Source organism: Rhopilema esculentum, chromosome 14, assembly GCF_057945365.1.
Source record: "Rhopilema esculentum isolate cy_ngs chromosome 14, ASM5794536v1, whole genome shotgun sequence".
NCBI classification, from domain to species: domain Eukaryota; kingdom Metazoa; phylum Cnidaria; class Scyphozoa; order Rhizostomeae; family Rhizostomatidae; genus Rhopilema; species Rhopilema esculentum.
This window is the reverse complement of record NC_142828.1, coordinates 9,019,801-9,037,729: the sequence shown is the minus strand read 5'-3', so window position 1 is coordinate 9,037,729 and position 17,929 is coordinate 9,019,801. Positions and strand designations below refer to the sequence as shown.

General features: G+C 36.5%; 2 protein-coding genes across 3 annotated transcripts; one reads left to right on the top strand and one right to left on the bottom strand.

The window, feature by feature from the left end:
• Positions 1–87: 87 nt before the first annotated feature.
• LOC135695997 (uncharacterized) lies at positions 88–6,222 on the bottom strand. Of its 2 annotated transcripts, none has more exons than XM_065215252.2 (4): positions 5,950–6,222; positions 2,673–2,857; positions 974–1,963; positions 88–481 (listed from the first exon to the last, which is right to left on the bottom strand). In XM_065215252.2, the coding sequence occupies exons 2-4, from the start codon at positions 2,722–2,724 to the stop codon at positions 426–428; spliced, it is 1,098 nt and encodes a 365-aa protein (XP_065071324.2). In that variant the 5' UTR covers positions 2,725–2,857; positions 5,950–6,222; the 3' UTR covers positions 88–425. The 2 variants fall into 2 exon arrangements, with proteins under 2 accessions (XP_065071324.2, XP_065071323.2); XM_065215251.2 differs by having other exon boundaries at positions 5,966–6,222.
• Positions 6,223–7,750: 1,528 nt separating this feature from the next.
• Positions 7,751–17,914, top strand: LOC135696088 (26S proteasome non-ATPase regulatory subunit 4). Its single transcript, XM_065215365.2, has 10 exons — positions 7,751–7,906; positions 11,041–11,181; positions 11,577–11,688; positions 12,467–12,553; positions 13,202–13,270; positions 14,824–14,885; positions 15,772–15,925; positions 16,167–16,331; positions 16,957–17,124; positions 17,585–17,914. The coding sequence occupies exons 1-10, from the start codon at positions 7,881–7,883 to the stop codon at positions 17,771–17,773; spliced, it is 1,173 nt and encodes a 390-aa protein (XP_065071437.2). The 5' UTR covers positions 7,751–7,880; the 3' UTR covers positions 17,774–17,914.
• Positions 17,915–17,929: the final 15 nt, after the last annotated feature.

The window sequence follows — 17,929 nt, the reverse complement described above, 5'->3', positions numbered from 1 at the left end:
TTTTTTAAATTACTTTCTACAAACCAGATGCCCAGCTATTATACCCTGCATTCAACGCAGAGAAAAAGAAGAATACAAAATTCTTTATGAACAAGTTATTAATTTACAATACTTTCTATTTTCTTGAAGTAATATATTATAAATTTAATGTACCCGCATGAAAAAAGCTTCCTACGAAAAAAAGGGGCAGATCGTTGGAGATACAGGTACGAGAAACATTGTTTATGGATGAAATTACGGAGGGTTTTCATATTTGGAATTTAGTTGCATGGGAAATATGCTCTAATTTGAAAATGGCTAGTTATGTAATTTGCATTAAATTGATTCGCTTTAGAGGTACGGCTTCAAGATTTCTAATGTATAAATAAAATCTATTTCTATCCAATTTTTCTTCGCAAATGAGCTGTCGTCATGTCAGCATAGTGTCACAGATCTTCAAAGTCTGTATCAAGGTCGGTTGTCGTTCCGTGAAGAGATGAAACTGTTAAAACAAGCAATAAACAAAGGTTGTATAAACAGATTGAAGGTGAAAGTATAAGAATAAGTTACTGGATTTGTATCAAGAACCAAAGTAAGATACAAATGGGGAAAATGGGAGATACTAAGGGACGACCTTTGCATAAACATTGTCTTTTCCTTGGAATTTTCAGTTATTGAAAATAGTCATGAAATCCATGTTTTATGTACAAAGAATGAGTACATGTTCTAGTTCTTTTACATAGTCAATTGAACTAATTTTCACCATTTAAACGGCAAAGAGACCTACAATAAAGGATAAAACTGAAAATATTATATGAACCTACATGATAGTATTGTGTGTCATGTGAAGACAAGAAGTTATAGAGATAACTAAGAAAAAGCTGCTTATTCTATCAATAGTTTCAAAATAATATCAAGAAGTCTTGTAATAAAATTTTCGTTATTTAGAAAGCATGCTAGCTTTAACCAATTGTATATTTTAAAAGAAACATACCCTCAGAACCAAAATCTAGTAGTGTATGAATCAGCGAATCTGTTTTGTTGGTATTGCTAACATCTGGGGTATCACAATTTTTTTCTGAGGTACCACAATTATTTCTGTTTTCATCTATTATTTCTGCTACCTCGTCCTCCTCTTTCATGGGTTCGCAGTTATTAACCTCGTTTTCAAATAGCTTTGTTCGTTTTGACTGCGAGGTTAACGGCTTTAATATCGGCAAAGTTCTTGTTTGTTTAACCTTTTCTTTGAGGTCTAAGAGTTTGACTATCGATTTTGCTTTTTGTACTGATTTGTCCCATTTATCTTTATATTCTGTTTTACTCTTTACAAAACTTTTTTTTACAAACGTATACTCTTTTCCTTCTTCTGGTAGGCCATATGCATAGCGATCGACCTCTGGTGTGTCAAGGGCTGCAACTGACACATAGGTGCTACTAACCCGCTTCTTCTTTTCACTCCAGAATTTCTTCCTTACATTTTTGAGCTCGTTCATATTACTAATATTTCTGTCATACCTCTCTTTCGACTGCTGTTCAGATTCACACATTTGTCTTTTTACTTGAGACCTATGTTTGTCTTCAATAGTCTTTTCAATCTGTTTCTTTCTCTGTTTATGAAACGCGGTGTTCTTGTCAATGTAAATGCTGGAAGCTTTCTTCATTCTTGCAAGTGACGAATCGCTTAGTAAAAATACTTTGTTCTTCGCAGGCCGTCTTTCAGTTGATGCAGAATCCATATGGAAACTTAAATGAACAGTCTTTAGGCTTCCAGAACTTCGGATTGAAGTCTCCGTACTTATGTCACTATTTTTTTCATCTAACCAGCCGTTGTTATGACGAACTTCCGGGTCGCTGTATGTTTTTCTATTGAAAATGTTTTTAACAGCAGCAAAACGAAAGCTACGCTCTTTTGCTCCGTCGTTGACAAATGACGTCCCATTCCATGGACTTCTTTTTTGAATCAAACCTTGGTCGGCTGTTGACACTGCAAATATTTTAGAGAACAAATTTAAAAGCATGACGTAGATTCTTCGTATCGTAGAAATATCTTCTACTGCCAAAGTCTTGGATCACTAACGTCATTTAAAGGTAGTCATTAGTCCTGTTGGCTTTGAAGCAATTTTCGCTTCCTTAAAAAATGTCCAACTGGGTTAAGAACTAAACTTTTCGTGTGACTTTTGTGATATTTTTCTATATTTTTATGGGGGAGCAGAGATAATAATATTTGAAGAAGAAATGGAAAGTAAGATCGAAGCTGGAGCTTTTGTATGTTCTGAGGGATTTTGGGAACCAGTTTAATGAATTCTCACAATGAAATACTCAACCTCGTGTACCCCATGGGTTTGAGTTGTCAAGGAATAACTCACATTTGCAATAATAAGATTATAAGAACGCATTAAATTTCCAACAAAAGCACACAAGACAAGGCTGAATTTCTAAACTTCAACCGACACCCGTAAATCCTTTTGAACACGATCGAGATAAGAAACAGTAGCCAGTTGCGTTGCTATCCGCAATTATCATTTAGAAGGAAATCTGGCTTTCCTTAGCCAAGACAAGGTTGAAAGGAATATGAAAATATACCCGATTGTTTTGAAACAACCGTATTCTTTTGACCATGGTTTATCGAAATGAAAGAAGAAAACCACATAAGTAGTGAGGAATAATTGAGTTATAGCGCAAAATATACTCACGCCCGGCTGCCTGGTGAAATGTTCGTCTTGTTGCTGGAGAATTAAACATCATTGCATTTTTGCGTGTTTCTCGCGAGTTTCTATTTCCTTCGGCAGAAATCCCAAACGAGCCATTTGTAGTGAAGGTACTGACAGGCAAAAATGATTTATATGATTTTACAGGGCTTTGCTCTCTCGACTGCACTCTGGAATGATAAATAACAGTTTAGATCAGCTCTGGCTGTTGTTTTGTTGCTCAACTGTAAACTAAAGTTAACTATTTTGGGTACATAACGGCCGTTTTCATCAACAAATGACGACATTTAGAGCCCAGTCCCCTTCACGCTCAGTAACATCAATATGTTTCACTTCAAAACAATTAAATTGTACAGAACCAAAAGTTAAATGCGAGAAACAAAATGTAAGAATCATATGAACTAGCAACTGCAGACTGGGAGTTTTGCTTTCTCGTATCATTTTAGGCAACTATCTACACAATCAACTGTTCGCTACATATTATCTTTGGAGCTTTTTTAATTGCTCTTTCGCGGTTCCTATTTTCTCATCTCTCAAGCAGACAAACTGTGCATTGAAAACCTCCATACAACAAAGATCTAGTTGACTTCACATTGAGTCTTCACATTGGTTTTAACCTGAACATGTTACAGCTTTGTAACGACATTAGGGGTGGCCACAAATTTTCAAAAACACGCAAGAAGTACCATAAAAAAGACAAGCTAAGTTACTTCTTGTCCAAATTTTCGAGTGCTCCGTGCCCTATTCTGTGCCACCATTTTGTTCTACTCCCGGTCAACACATCCTTTGGTCAATCTTTTGCTAAACAATAATTTCAGAGTGTTTTGAAATTCGCAGCTGTTCTTGTTTCTGGGGATATTACAATCCGATAAAGCGTTACCAGTTTCGATTCCAGTGGTTACGGGTAGCCATTCTTGTCTAATGAATGTATGCTACTTATTTGCCCAAAAGAACACCCTCAACACATGCTAAAATCATCTTCTTATTTGTAACAGAATTCTTGCAAATGTTTTACATCCTCCTGACAAATAATTTAAAATGATTTTCAACGGTGACTTGATGCTTCACTATGCTAATGTCTAGGGTCTGTGCGACCTAATCAGGACCGTTGCTGACTTTTGTGCTGGGGTTGGGGGTGGGGGTGGAGGTGGTCCAGGTCCCATTGGCTGACAAATTGGACTAGCTATTATTTAAAGACTATGCACCCCTAGATGGTAAAAAGTCATCGTTTGCAACGGATTTTTCTCAAGTATGTGTCATTTCTTTACCACTCCGCCCCCCCCCCCCCCTCTTGCGGTGACCCTGGCAGTAATGTCGATAATCTGAAGGTCTTGTTCACAAATGGGGATGGTACTTATTTCTTTCTCCTGCAAACCTACAAAACAGCGACATTCTGCAAAGTGGGCTCCTCGAAATTGATTCTTTATTATGTTCTACTTGTTTTTCTAACGTTACCTTAGTCAAGTCAGATTAAGTGACAGTCCATGTCATTAACGTAGAAACCATTGCAAACAAACATCAGTTGCTAGGTTCTACGGAATCTGCTGTGAGTCTTTATAAAGTTAACGCTTTCTCGGACAGGTATCCAGTCCTCTCTAAAAAACTAAAGCCAAGACTCCCCTAAAGAGGAATGTTTCTATAGACTCAAGCCCTGCCACGCCTTTGTTTTCATAAATGCATGAAAATAGTCTATGCTCACCAGGGCTGGAAGGACAATTTCCCTTCCAACCATCCTAGTCTGTATTTTCAAAACCCCTGCTTTGTTACAATAACAAAGAAAAATCCTGCGTCACTAAGCCTCCTTTCAGTTAAAAGCATGTTAAAGCCGTTGATATCTTAAAAAAACTAAGGCTTGATTCAGTCTATTTAAATCCCAAACGTTGCTTGTTAAAAGTAGCCGCTTAGCTGGAGGGACTAGTATTGTGGATACAGGGCCTAAATGATTAACATTATCACGCTGATTCTAGTTGATATCTTCAAGAAGCCATTTGATTAGCCTCGACTATATCAGTGGCCTCGACTGAGATTATTCTAATAAGCAACCGAGGGCCGTTAGTAACGATAGGGAGGGTCTGGGCTGGTAGCTGCACCTCTGCAGCTCCAAAATACCTGCTCAACTGTATCATATTTCGTTCATAACAGAGCACCAAACAGGAACCAACCATATGCGACGAGGAACTAAATGGGCTGCCCTCCAAATATGAACTTCGCACCGACGAATCTGCAAACTGCCTTCAAACACGCTCTGACGACCTTAACCTTAAAACAATTAGTCTGAAACTATCTGGTCGTTGGCACGATATCCAAAAAGACTGAAATATGTTTGTTTTCTTAAAGAAAAAGCCTTTAATCGTTATCAAATCAATGACTGCTTTTTATCATAGTTCTAACGTTAAAAAAGAAGATGATAGCCAAGGCTGTATTATAAAAGTGTTTTACACGAGAAAAATCTTAAAATCAATGGTTTATCTAATACTCACAACTTTATTCGGTCCCTAAATCAATATTTAACATCAATATTGGTTTTCAAACATTTTTATATTTTTCAATTTTGGAACTGTTGGTGTCTAGTTATGCAACAAAAATTTATCATTGCCTTAAGATAAATTAGGAATCGCGATTGGGAAGATTTTCATTTTGCATCAGTGAGTTCTGTTTTGTCTGAAAAATCCATGCAAAACAGCACTTATGCGTATGTAACTTACAGAAAACCACGTGGCTGCTCCTAGTTCAACCGAAATGCATGTCTAACAACGTAACATTAAACTAACTAAATATCTACATTTTATAAGAGCTTTTACCTTTATTTCAACTGCCTGGAATTCAAAACCACACTTATAGTACCTAGAATTTTTTTCTGAAAATTAAGAAACTCCACTAGAAGGGTCTGAGATCAACTACGTATCTGTTTTGCTACCCCTTCATTCGATTTTACTGTCTGATATTTCTAGACAAATGGTTGTAAACCATTATACTCGGAGTCAATATGAAATTGAAAACACTGCACTTTATATGCACAAAAGACAGGAAACTTTATTGGTTGACGTTAAAAATTGTCTGGTGACCTCTTTTTAACTTTAAATTTTCTGCAAGCAAATATATGAAGGAGAACGAAAGAATGCAAGCAAGATGAATCATGCCTATTCCTTGAACTTTTGCGAAGGCTCTCTCATTGTGTTAAATCCTTCTCAGTGAAACCACAGTTTGCTGCTGATTATAGTCTTTCATACTGATGAAATTAATACCCCTGTATAATATATACCTGTGTATTTACGAACCTCGATCTTGAATTGAATACAGTGCTTCTCAACCTTTGATTCTTGTTATGGTTATTTTGGAATCCATTGCTTTCCATTTGGATTATCTAGCGATTTCGCGTCATATTCTTGAGCTTTTAGCGCGAAGGTAGCACACAACGCACTAGAACCAACTTCGGAGCGACTGCCTGTTACCTATTTACAATGCAGTTGGTTGCTAAGCAAGCAGATGTAAGGTAAACCACGGGCTGCCTTTCTTTCATTAAAAACCTAAGGCAAACTTTCCAAACCTCAGTGTTTACGGTACGAAGCGGGGGGTAGTGTCATTTCAGCTCTCTATGGAAATCAAATGAATAATTTTATTGCAGATGGTGAGCTAGGATGAGATTTAGAGACCTGTTTCCAAGTCATTTTAGTCGATATCTATTATTTATTAACATAATGCACACTTGTAAATTCTATGAAGTCAGCAATAAACCTACATAGGTAGAGGTTGAGTTTAGAAATTAGCTGTTTTAATTAGGAATTTTGCATCCGACATATTGTTTGATGTATAAACCAAAACCTCAATAGCCTGAATTTCTTTTTTAACTTTTAATCCACTTTACTTTTTCGTTAGAATTCATTTCGAAGATTCACAGTAACGTAAATCAAATCGTTGATTAGCAAGTTAATCTTACAGCATCAAGTGTATGAAAACGAGGCTCTTCCCACAAAACATTTAACACTTAAAGGTCTTGTAATGATTCAAACTTTTTGGTTAAGAAATTCTTTTTTAAAGAATCAAAAGTTCCAATCATTAACAGCCCCCCACCCTCCTTGCAGCTTAAATCTATTACATTGGAACCACATTGGCATCTTCATAAGAATGAAACTCATGGGTACTAAATGTTTGTGTACAATGAAGGACCAATTTGGAAACTACCCCCGTTTAAAAGCATTATACTGTGTCACTCGCCCTGTAACAAACAAATGAATTCAAGCAAATCAGCCTTATTCAGGTATAATTTGTTCGAATTTTATCTTAAACACAATTATAAAGGATGATCAAAGAAAGGAATGCAAGGTGTTGATACTTTTGCACCGCAAAGACACCGTCTTTTCATGAAATAGCTTGAGAAAATTCTTCGCGTTAGATAATTGAATTCGGTTTAAGAATTCCGTCAGACGATAATCGTGCTTATGATCCATTTCAAACAACCAAAAACAAGAGGAAAATTTAGTTTAATTCTGTTTGTTGCTTGTTTTCCATCTCTATGTTGTTTTCAAATAGGATATTTCAGCGTCATTATATATCAAGATTAAGACTAACCCCAGAGGCATTCGGTAATTTTCAAGCCACAACTCAAGCTTCCCTCCGTCCAATAAAAATGTCAGCACCACGGGGGGGGGGGGGGATTCGTCCCCCCAGTTCCCATTAGAATCGACTTTGTATTTCGCGGAAGGATTGTCCCCACACGGCTGGCACTGCAACTCGGGCCAGCTCGGCAAATCCAAATAGTAATCTGTCCATTCTGTCTCTAGCCTGCGTGCAGTGCAGACTCTACACTTACAATTCGTGCGCTGCAAGACTAACTTATATACAGGGCATCCTAGAGGGGGCAGGGGGCAGGGGGCAAATTGCACAAGGTCCTAGAGGTCTAGGGTGCCCAATGAAGCTATTTGGGCCCATTTTCATTTACAAATAAATATCGGAGCCCTAATTTTTTCATTAGATAGTAAATTTTGCATAATCCTGTGTTGTGAGTCTTTAATTAGCCCTTGCCCCCTCCCCCCTTTCCCACTTGCATCTGAGCCTTACCAAAGTAACGGATAACTGCGCGACGGGAGCTGCTGCGAAGGAAACTACCTCATATTTCTCTGGTCTTCAGTTCAACATCGTTGTTGAGATTTTTGTTGATGATTGGAGAAAATCTTCAACAATAATTGTTTCAAAATGGTACTAGAATCAACAGTCATCTGGTAAGCCCTCTTTTGATTGAATATAAGTATTTTATACTTAAATGATCATATGTGTGTTTGACTATTATAGCGGATATGATATGTTAAGCTGCTCCACTAAGCTGTTTGGTAAGTAGGCCATATTAAGCCCGGTGGGCCCGGTTTTTGATTTCAATTATGTAAAAGGTAGAAAGATATCATGGTTTGTCATCTTTTTGTTTATTCACTGCTTGCTAGCCCAAACTAATCCTCTATAAAGTCTTCATGACCATAAAAAGTATCAGCATCTAAAGCATCCGCAAACATGATAAATGTCTGTCCCTGCCCGACCTCCAGTTTGTGGTCATGCTAAAATAACCTACCCACTTCATAGCAAGTACAAGAAGTATTTTCATATTTTTACAAGTAGTATCAAAATTACACCCTTTTTATAACCTTACTTATTAATCAGAGTCATTTAGATAATTTATCAACTGAGGGTAAACTTGCTGATATTTTTATGAATGGCTGGAATGGTAGATATTACATCATTGCTTGCTAAACTTTTTTTACAAGATTAAACAGTTATGAGTTCCTGGCATCAATTTAGACTCCATTAACTACCAATCCTAAAACTTTACTCAATCAGCCAACATTAACATAAAATTATTTAATTAATAGGATCTTTACTTATCAATTGAACTCCAAAATGTTGTCTTTTACTTCTTCTGTTAGTTCACCTATTGAGACCTGCTTTTCCTTAAACAAAATTACATGCATATAAATCTGTTAGTTTGTTGTTTGTTAGTCTATGTCTCCTTATTGTTTTTTATACTTCTTCTAAATATTTAATGCATAATATATTTTTCCTTCCTGTAACTTGTTGTTTTGCAGAAGCATTGTTTCAATAACATATGCACGTAGTATAATTGAAAAATAAAATGAACTGAACTATGCTAGTAATTAATAAAAACAGAAATAAATAAAATAGTTAATATATATTCAGTTCTTGCTCACGTGAATTCAGGTTTACTTTACCATACAAACTTGGGCATTTGGAATAAGGCTTGAGCAAAGTTGAAATTACCAGAGAAGCCAATTTTTTATGTTTAATTTTGTAGAAGACATATTTTTATATGTCACAGCTTTTATAGTTTTCTGGTCTACAGAACATCAGAAAATAATATATATATTATAAAACTAGATAAGACACCCCCTGTTTATTTGTACCACCTTTTTTTCTAATGAAAACATTTTGCTTGATAATTCAATAGTTATAGTATTTAATTTTGTCTTTGAGCAAGTTTTGAAAGTGAATTAATCTGAGTATCATGTTTCTTATAAATATTTATTGTACCACAAGGTATATTATTAAAGGTTCTCGCATCTTCAATGTGTTTGCCTTCATTGTTAATTGTTAGTTCACCCTTCTTATTTTTTCAACCAGATGGACCCTTTCCCATCTTTATCTTGATGTTTTTTCAGCACCCAAACAAGGTATTGAACTAGGCAAACAACTTATGATTTGACCAGTGGCGAAGCTAACCAAGAACAGGTGGTCCTGCCCAAAGGGGGTCTGGGGGCATAGCCCCCGGAAAAATCACGTGAAGCCACGCCCTAGACACCCCCGGAAAAGGGGGAAACGCCCTTCCGGATATGTCGAAATCAAGATTGCAGCGAAACATTTTTAACTGCCACATTTTGGAAAAAAGGGGAAAAAGGCTCGGATCCTTTCAAGTTCCTCCTGCCTTACATTGAAGAAGTCAAAAGAGCATCACAAAAATTCTTTCTAAAATAAGCAACATTTGAAAATGTTTTCATTGATTAAAAATTTTGAAATCATTGACTAAAAAGAAATTGCTTGTACAGATAGGCATATACAGTTGTAATACATACTGGAAACATAATTGATTCAAATTATTTGAAAAAAAATAAAAATATTTTGTCACAGCATGGATATGTCTGATGCACGGTAGATAGGGTCTTGAATCAATTTGGTTTGAATATTAGAGGAGACCCTTAACATTTTGCCAGTACAATACAATCTGAGTCACCGAGTACAAAAGCTCCCAGTAATTACCATTGTTTTCCTTTTCATCCTTTTCAAAGCGACCTTTTCATCGGGACCTCTGAGTTGTAGGGTAGTTCCTGTTTAAGGCAGGAGGACGAACTTCTGAAATTAAATTTAAGCAAGCCATTTTTCTGTCATGCACACTCCATCTCCCCTCGATCTCGACTTTTCTGGTACAAAAAAAACGAAGATTCTCTCTCAGCAGCGGCGGCAAATTTTTCTACTGTTTATAATAGGCCTCTGAATATGACTTCCTTTGCCCTCTGCAGTCTGAGAGAAAACTATATGCTGTCAGGTTCCTCGCGATGTCTGTGATATTCCTGACTTTAACAGTAAATAGGACCAACAGAACGACCCTAAACAATTAGATTTCTATAAGTGCCACTCGACTGAAACGATCGATTCTTGTATAAATCAAGTGACGACAGTGTAGGGCCGAAGCTTCCAGCAGCAAAAACTTCTTCAGCAGCTGAATCATGACGTCTACAGTTAGTTTTATACATGATATCAAAATAGTTAAGCCTGACTATGGCCTGAGTGAAAATTCTTTGTGACCTTTGACCACGGTGCAGAAAATCAACAAATTATACCGAAACATAGGGCTCCAAAAGTCTAGGTCCTGCCTTCATGAAAGAGCAGGACCTGAGGTCCTGCCATTTCTGAAGGGCAGGAGTGCTATTGTTTTCTTCTATTGTGAGGCAGGACCAAAAACAGGGCTACAAGGCGTTTGCCCATTGTTAGGCAGGACCAAACATAGGGTTTAGTCCTGCCTACGAGTATTGAGCAGGACTGACCACAGGGCTAAATTTTTGACGATATCAATTTACGAACGGGATACTCGAAATTCCATTCCAGTCACCCTGTGTCTCAAAATTGAAAAAGGGCACAGCCACGAAGTATAAGTGTAGAATAAGACAAGAAATGCCTTTGAATCAGGCATATAATGATTTCATAAAGTGAATCAATTTTTAATATTTTAAAAATTATTATCTTTGGTAATTTGTGGTCCTGCCCGGCAGGACAAGCAGGACCTTTGACTTCGCCACTGGATTTGACCTGCCTGTATTGTCTTTTTGCTTATTTATATTTTGTGCTCTTTTTGAAGTGTTGATAACTCAGAATGGATGAGAAATGGAGATTTTCTGCCCACCCGTATACAAGCCCAGCAAGATGCAGTAGGTGTAATATGTCATGCCAAGACTAGACAAAATCCAGAAAATAATGTTGCTTTGCTGACTTTGGCAAGGTCAGTAGATTTTCTTGTTCGTGTTGGTAGCATTTTGTCAGTTCATATTAACGAACTTCTCTGTGTTATTACAGCAAGTTCATGGTTTTTTCTGTTTTTACTTATAAACCGCAACAGATGACATTTTGTTTCATTTTATGTGCATAGTCACATACAAATGGCATGCGTTTCATATAGTTATGTTGATGAGACATTTCCTCATGAAAGCAATTTACTGCAAAAAGTGTCTTTTCTATGTGTAATTTCTTTGTCAATTGTCCTCAGCAGACTACCATTGTCAGTTAAGTACCCTAATTGCTCAAATTTCTCCAATATTTTTCAATCAAAATATTGTTTCTTTGTATCATTATTATTAAAAGAACAAGATTTTTTCATTTCTTTCTTTACTTGCGTAGCTTGGAAGTGTTAGCCACTCTTACAACAGATGTTGGGAGAATTCTGACTAAACTTCATCAGGTTCAACCAACTGGCTTCATAAAACTTATCACCGGAATTAGAATAGCTCACGTAAGTTATATTTGATGTTAAAGCTGTTATGGATGCTAATGCAGGGAGAAAAAACCAGACTAATTTATTGTTGCTGAATTTGTATTTTATCATTTATGTCTTTTTAAAACCTTGTTTCTTTTTTTTGTAGTTCTGCTAAAGACTTATATAGCATTAGTGGGAAAAATGTTTACATTCTGATTTATAGAGACCAAAGACTTTTATATCCCTATCAACTTAACAGAAACCCAAATGAAAAAAAATTGCTTAGATTTTCACGCAAACATTATTTTTTGTGATAACATATTCTTGATTGTCTTTATATAAATTTTTGCAATGTTGTATTTGTAGTATATGTTAACCCCTGTTTGATAATTTTTAAATGCATATTCTCCCTTTCCAGGATAATGATTGATTTATATATTTACATTATTTTTAGCTAAAAAGGGATATGTTTCATTAGAAGTGTGTGTATTGATAAGTTATCATGGCTGTACAATTAAGAGAAAAACCTTTGTTGGGATGGTTGCCTTGATTAATCATATAGCCTAATTTACTAATGTTTGGTGACTTGCTCATTTTAAAAAGCTTTATGTTATCATTGTGTTAATGCACTTAACAAATTGACTTTTATGTTGGTGATGTTTTCAAAATCTTTTGCACAATGTTTCAAAATGGCTTAGTATTTAATGGTGAATTATGATACCACTTTTATATTATATCAAGTATTTTATAGCTTTAATCTTTCTGGCCAGTTGTGTATGAATTAAGTATCATTATTTCATGGTTCTTTGTTCAGCTTGCATTGAAGCACAGGCAAGGCAAGAATCATAGACTGAGAATTGTGAGTTTTGTTGGTAGCCCAATCAATGATACAGAAAAAGAGGTGAGCCATTTTCTCATCACCATTATTGTACTATTAAGGGCTTTTCATTATAAAGATAATAATAGATATTTAATACAGATATTTAAAGAGGAAGCCTTGATCACTCGAGACTGCTTTTCATGAAGGTCGCTTTTCTTTTTAGGTCAGTTCAACTCAAATCCTCAAATTAGCCCCCTGGGAGCCTATTAATTTGAGCAATTTTTAGATAAGGGCTAATTCAAAGGGGGCTTATTTGAGAAAGGGGGCCTCATAAAAACCATCTAAAAGTTGCCATGATAATAGTTTGTTTCATAGCTTTTTCAAATTTTCAAGCTCATTTGCAATTTTACTTAAAAGCTCTTTCTAAGATTTCATACCAAAGTATATATCAAAGCACAAAAATATATTTTAGTCCAAAATCTTTATTGTTTTTGATGGTTGCTTAATCTATGTCTCTTTTTAAGTTTTTTTTTCATTCATCACTAATTGTGTTATTTATCATGGACTAATATTGTGAATCTTTCTGTTATATCCTGATTAAGCACCAATGGGCTTATTAAACAGATAGGCTGGCATGTTGACATTAACATTTTACGTCACATCATTCACGGCTTCTTCTTTGTTTTTGATTAAGCATTTCAAGGCATTTTAAAACCCACTCTCTTTTAGCTGACAAAGCTGGCCAAGAAATTAAAGAAAGAGAAGGTTAATGTAGATGTGGTTTGCATGGGCGAAGATGTGAGTATTTTGAAAGTAACTCAAGCTGTCTGTCAGTCAAATTTGGCCAATCAGTAAGCTTAATACGACTAACGCGGCCACTGATTGACCAATAGTTTCGTCAATTGTCTTTGGGCTCATGTTTCATTCACATTTCTACATTTGATGGTTATGCAAGACCACAGTGTAATCCAATTCAATTCAATTCACATCCTGCAGTTGTTCAAGCATACAGTGAATTTATTAGTTTCTTTTATGGATATTCCCAGCATTGGATTTTCGCTGATTTTTTTGTTGAAATGAAGTCTTTCGGGCAATATGGTATGTTGAGGCAAGCGCAAATACATTACCATTAAGGATTTTTTGTTAATGTTGATCGCTTGCTTCTAAAGGCCCCCAGGGCATTTTGAAATAGAGCAGGAAGCAATCTAATTTCGACCTCTGCATTGATTGCCAAAAATCAGATTACCGTATCGGAGACTCCAATAAGCACCCAGTCGGAATAAGCACCCAGTCAGAATAGGCACCCGGTCAGAATAGGCACCCGGTCAGAATAGGCACCCGGTCAGAATAGGCACCCAGTCGGTATAGACACCTAGTCAGAATAAGCACCCAGTCGGAATAGGCACCCGGTCAGAATAGGCACCCGGTCAGAATAAGCACCCAGTCGGTATAGACACCTAGTCAGAATAAGCACCCAGTCGGAGTAAGTACCCAATCGGAAAAAGCACCCAGTGGGAATAAGCATCCGCCCTTAGACAGAAAGGTTCTTTTTAAGTGCCCATGTCCGAATAAATTCCCATGTCCGAATGAACTCCTATGTCCGAATAAGCGCTCAAAATGAAATCTTATTCGAACAAGGTGACATTGCTGTATCCAGAAACTGTTATCTGGTTAATTTATATTTTTCACAAAAAAAGAGAGGCTTAACGGCAGTGTTAGTTACAGTTTTAATTCAAAATGATAGAATTGTTAGGTTTTTGAAGCTATTCAAGCAATATACCTGCGGTTTGATTATCGATGGTAACATCAATAAAACGGCCTGGAACAATCGAACAATCTTCACGTTTTCTCTTTCCGATGACTGCTGCAACAACAGGAGTTCTCATTTCATTCTCCCAAAAAACAGTTAATTACTGCATTGGCAAATAAAAAATTAACGCACTTCCTTTGTAAACCCTGACAATATGATTGTAGTCCAGTGCTTTTCCCTACTGTCTTTATACTGTTGAGCAATTATATAGCTTAATGTTGGTAACCGAGTATTGTTTTTCTGTATGAGGACAAACACATTATAAAAAGACTGATATTCTTTAAATTTCATAAGCGCCCAATACTCAAATAAGCGCCAAGTCTAGACAAGCCCCTATCTTAACAGCTTGAGAATTAAGTGCCCTGGGCGTTTAATGGCTCATTTACGGCTATATTTTCAGTTTTTTGCAAACGTTGGCATAAATGTAGTAGATGTAAAGTAACATTAGCCCCTTCAAGGGTTGATGCCTACTACTTGTTAATTCGCTCTTGTTTATTTTCCCTTGATGGAATTTTATTTTCTCTCCAAACATTTTTTTCAGAACGAGACAAATGAAAAACTATCAGCATTTATAAATACTTTGAATGGCAAAGAAGGCACAAGGTATTACTTTCAAATTTTATCGCTTCCAAAGGGAATTCTCTCTATCTTTCTTTAAGGCCTTAAATACCTCGTGTCATGGCTGAAACTGTGCTCTAACAGACACGAATCGTGAAATTAATAACTAGAAAACTGTTCGTGGTACCGTCAGCTTCTTAGTTGAACGCCAGTCTTAAAGTTTTACTTAGTTGATTATCCACCTCCCTCGTTTCCTGCCCTCTGTTAAAATCCTTCATTTCAAGCACTCTCGGTTTAGCTCTCTTTCTTCCCTTAACATCAAATAGAAAAAGCGTCGTTTGGAACATGCAGCAGACGTCTATTGTGTAATTTACCCAGTGCCTTTAGAAATGTTTATCCGTCATACCTTACAGTAATGCTATGAAAAGAAAACTTACCTATTGACACTGCAAGAAAATATTCTTTGAAATAGTTTTACAATGGCTAGTGGGTTTGCAGAAATGCAATTACTCTTTTACCCTGTTTTCTGCTGTTTTACAATCTGTACGTCTGAGAATCTGCGTGTTTTTTAATTTTACAGTTATCAAACGAAATGTTTCTTAATTTAAACCTCTTTTTACGCAAAGAGGCAGGGGCTAAAATATGCAAAAAGTCCTTTGAACAATCAATAATTTTCCTTCGTCTTTCTGTTCTTCATTATCATTCTATTATCCGAAAATACTATCGCTAGAACTTTTTTGAACAGGAAATAGTTTATTAAGAGAAATATAATTTATAATGTCCCAAAAGCTTTGAAGGTAGATAGGTTGCAGAATATAAGACAATATAAGTTACTGTTCAAGTTATTGTAATGTTCAAAAAATTTCACATTGTACATGGTTGATTTTTAAAGTTAGAAGCAGCTTCAGTGACCGACCTAATATTCTTTTAGCTGTCATCTTGTAACCGTCCCACCGGGACCTGCTCTTGCCGATGCCTTGCGCTCCTCTCCTGTTGTGCAAGGAGAGGACGGCTACACTGCACCGAGTGGATTTGGATCCGGGTTTGACGATATCGATCCGAACTTGGATCCCGAACTTGCGTTGGTGAGTGCTTCCAATAAATACAAACTATTTTGCAGTTGTTTTGTTTGGAATATCATACCGGGCTTTGAAAGAATATTCATGTTACAGTGTTTCTTTCTGCCTAATACAACTTTGTTTGTGTGATATTGTTTTATTCTAATATTCACAATATGACCTTAAACAGTATTTTTAATCCTAGTCCGGATATTTTTCGTCTAATTTCTCGTATCTCGCATTAAATTGTTTGAAAATGGTTTTACAGGCGTTGCGAGTATCAATGGAAGAGCAAAGACAGAGACAGGAAGAGGAGGCTAAAGAAACAACCGAGGCTATCAAGGAGTCCAAACCCCAAACTGCAGTTGTAGCTGATTCTGCTTACGATGAGGATGCAGTGCTCCGCAGTGCCCTCAATATGTCCATGGCAGGGGTTAGAATTTTTGTTCGCATTTGTTCTGATACCGGGGATTGTGTCTTAATCGTTTTTGCCGGGTGAGGGGGAGGGGGGTTAGTTGTAGAAATGCTTTGTTGAAAGACAATGTGAAATGAATGGGACTAAGAATCCTCGTTTCAAAGATAGTTTTGCCTTTTTTTCATTTTGTTACTTGTGACAATATTATAAGATGTTGGTCTAAATTTGTTTTTCTTAAGAGCCAAAATAAAACGAAGTTGGAAATTCAAGAAAAAGATTGCTTAGGGAATTCTTAACCATAAGGTCGACGGGTAGTATAGAGACGTGGCTCCTCTGTGATGCATCTAGTTTGGGATGTCCTATTGCAATGGTACTTTTTTGAAATAAAGTTTTCTTCTGCCTAATAAGAATGTAAGGATTCTAAGAGATAGCTGGAGTTTTTCGAAGATCATGGGGACATAAGATAATTGTTACAGCCAGAAGGGTGTTTACATAGAAAGGCAGATTTTTTTCCTTTGCTAGCAGGGAAGTTTCGTTTCTAACTTCGGCAGGTAAGAAAAACCTTTTTACCTCCTGAATTCATGTAACTGAGGATATTCAGTCATGAAGTGAACATGAAGTATTTGTCCTCTCTTTTTGCCAGGGCTCTATTCCGATGGATCTAGCAGCTTTAAGTGAAGAAGAGCAGATTGCTATGGCTATTCAGATGTCTATGCAGGATTCTGAGATGGAAGATAGTGATGCCAGCAGACCAACAACTGCTGCAACTGACAACACTGAGGCATCGCCATTGCCAATGGATGCAGAACAGGTGGGTGCCCATGCATGTGTTTAGTTCTTGGAACGAGCTGAAAGTCATGGTTGAATCGAGTTCCTCTTTTCTAAAAAATAGGATACATAGTAATATATTTTCATGCTATAATTTTGATTCTGAAAATCATCCAGCTAATTCCTTGCTTCTCTCTTCTGCTAAGTTCATTTTGCATATTCTACTAAAATTACTCTAGTTGACAACACCCGTTTTTACTCTGTTATGCGATTGCATTTAAATAGTTGTGTCTTAGGTTTAGTTTTGTTAAATTTTGCTGCCCAGTCTACTGCGCTCTTTTGCACTTTGAGTTTGCTTGCGGTAGTAATACGTCGTTATATGACACATTACTATTGCAAGGATTGAATTGAATTGATTGAATTGAATTTAATACAGACGAAATTGCACCCCATCGTGCACCGCTGTTTATTATGCTTGTGTACAATGACTTGATGTTTTTTAGACTGAGCAAACTGATGATAACCTCAGTTCTGTGATGACCGATCCAGAATTCCTGCAGCATTTAGTTAGCAGCTTGCCGGGGGTTAATCCGGACAGTGAAGCCGTAAGAAGTGCATTAGGATCAATGTCTCAACAGTCAAACGATAAAAAAGATGACAAAAAGAAAGACGATGAAAAAGCCAAAAAATAACGAGACAATATGCATAAAAAGTAACGAGAAACTGTGCATAAAAAGTAACTGTATAAGAAAGAAAGCTTACTTGTGTTAATTTGTTAAGTAGATTGCAATGTTTCAAATATAATTCATGTGATGGGAAGGAATTTGTGTGAATTTTTTCGTCTGTTT

Excerpts from the sequence above, each read along its gene's own strand:
- LOC135696088 (XM_065215365.2), top strand. The coding sequence starts at position 7,881 with ATGGTACTAGAATCAACAGTCATCTG. Across the intron at positions 12,554-13,201 it reads TCAATGATACAGAAAAAGAG|CTGACAAAGCTGGCCAAGAA; the intron begins GTGAGCCATTTT and ends ACTCTCTTTTAG. Across the intron at positions 14,886-15,771 it reads AATGGCAAAGAAGGCACAAG|CTGTCATCTTGTAACCGTCC; the intron begins GTATTACTTTCA and ends ATATTCTTTTAG.
- LOC135695997 (XM_065215251.2), bottom strand. The coding sequence starts at position 6,042 with ATGGAAAGCAATGGATTCCAAAATAACCATAACAAGAATCAAAGGTTG. Across the intron at positions 2,858-5,965 it reads GTATTCAATTCAAGATCGAG|AGTGCAGTCGAGAGAGCAAA; the intron begins GTTCGTAAATAC and ends TTATCATTCCAG. Across the intron at positions 482-973 it reads ACTAGATTTTGGTTCTGAGG|TTTCATCTCTTCACGGAACG; the intron begins GTATGTTTCTTT and ends TTGTTTTAACAG.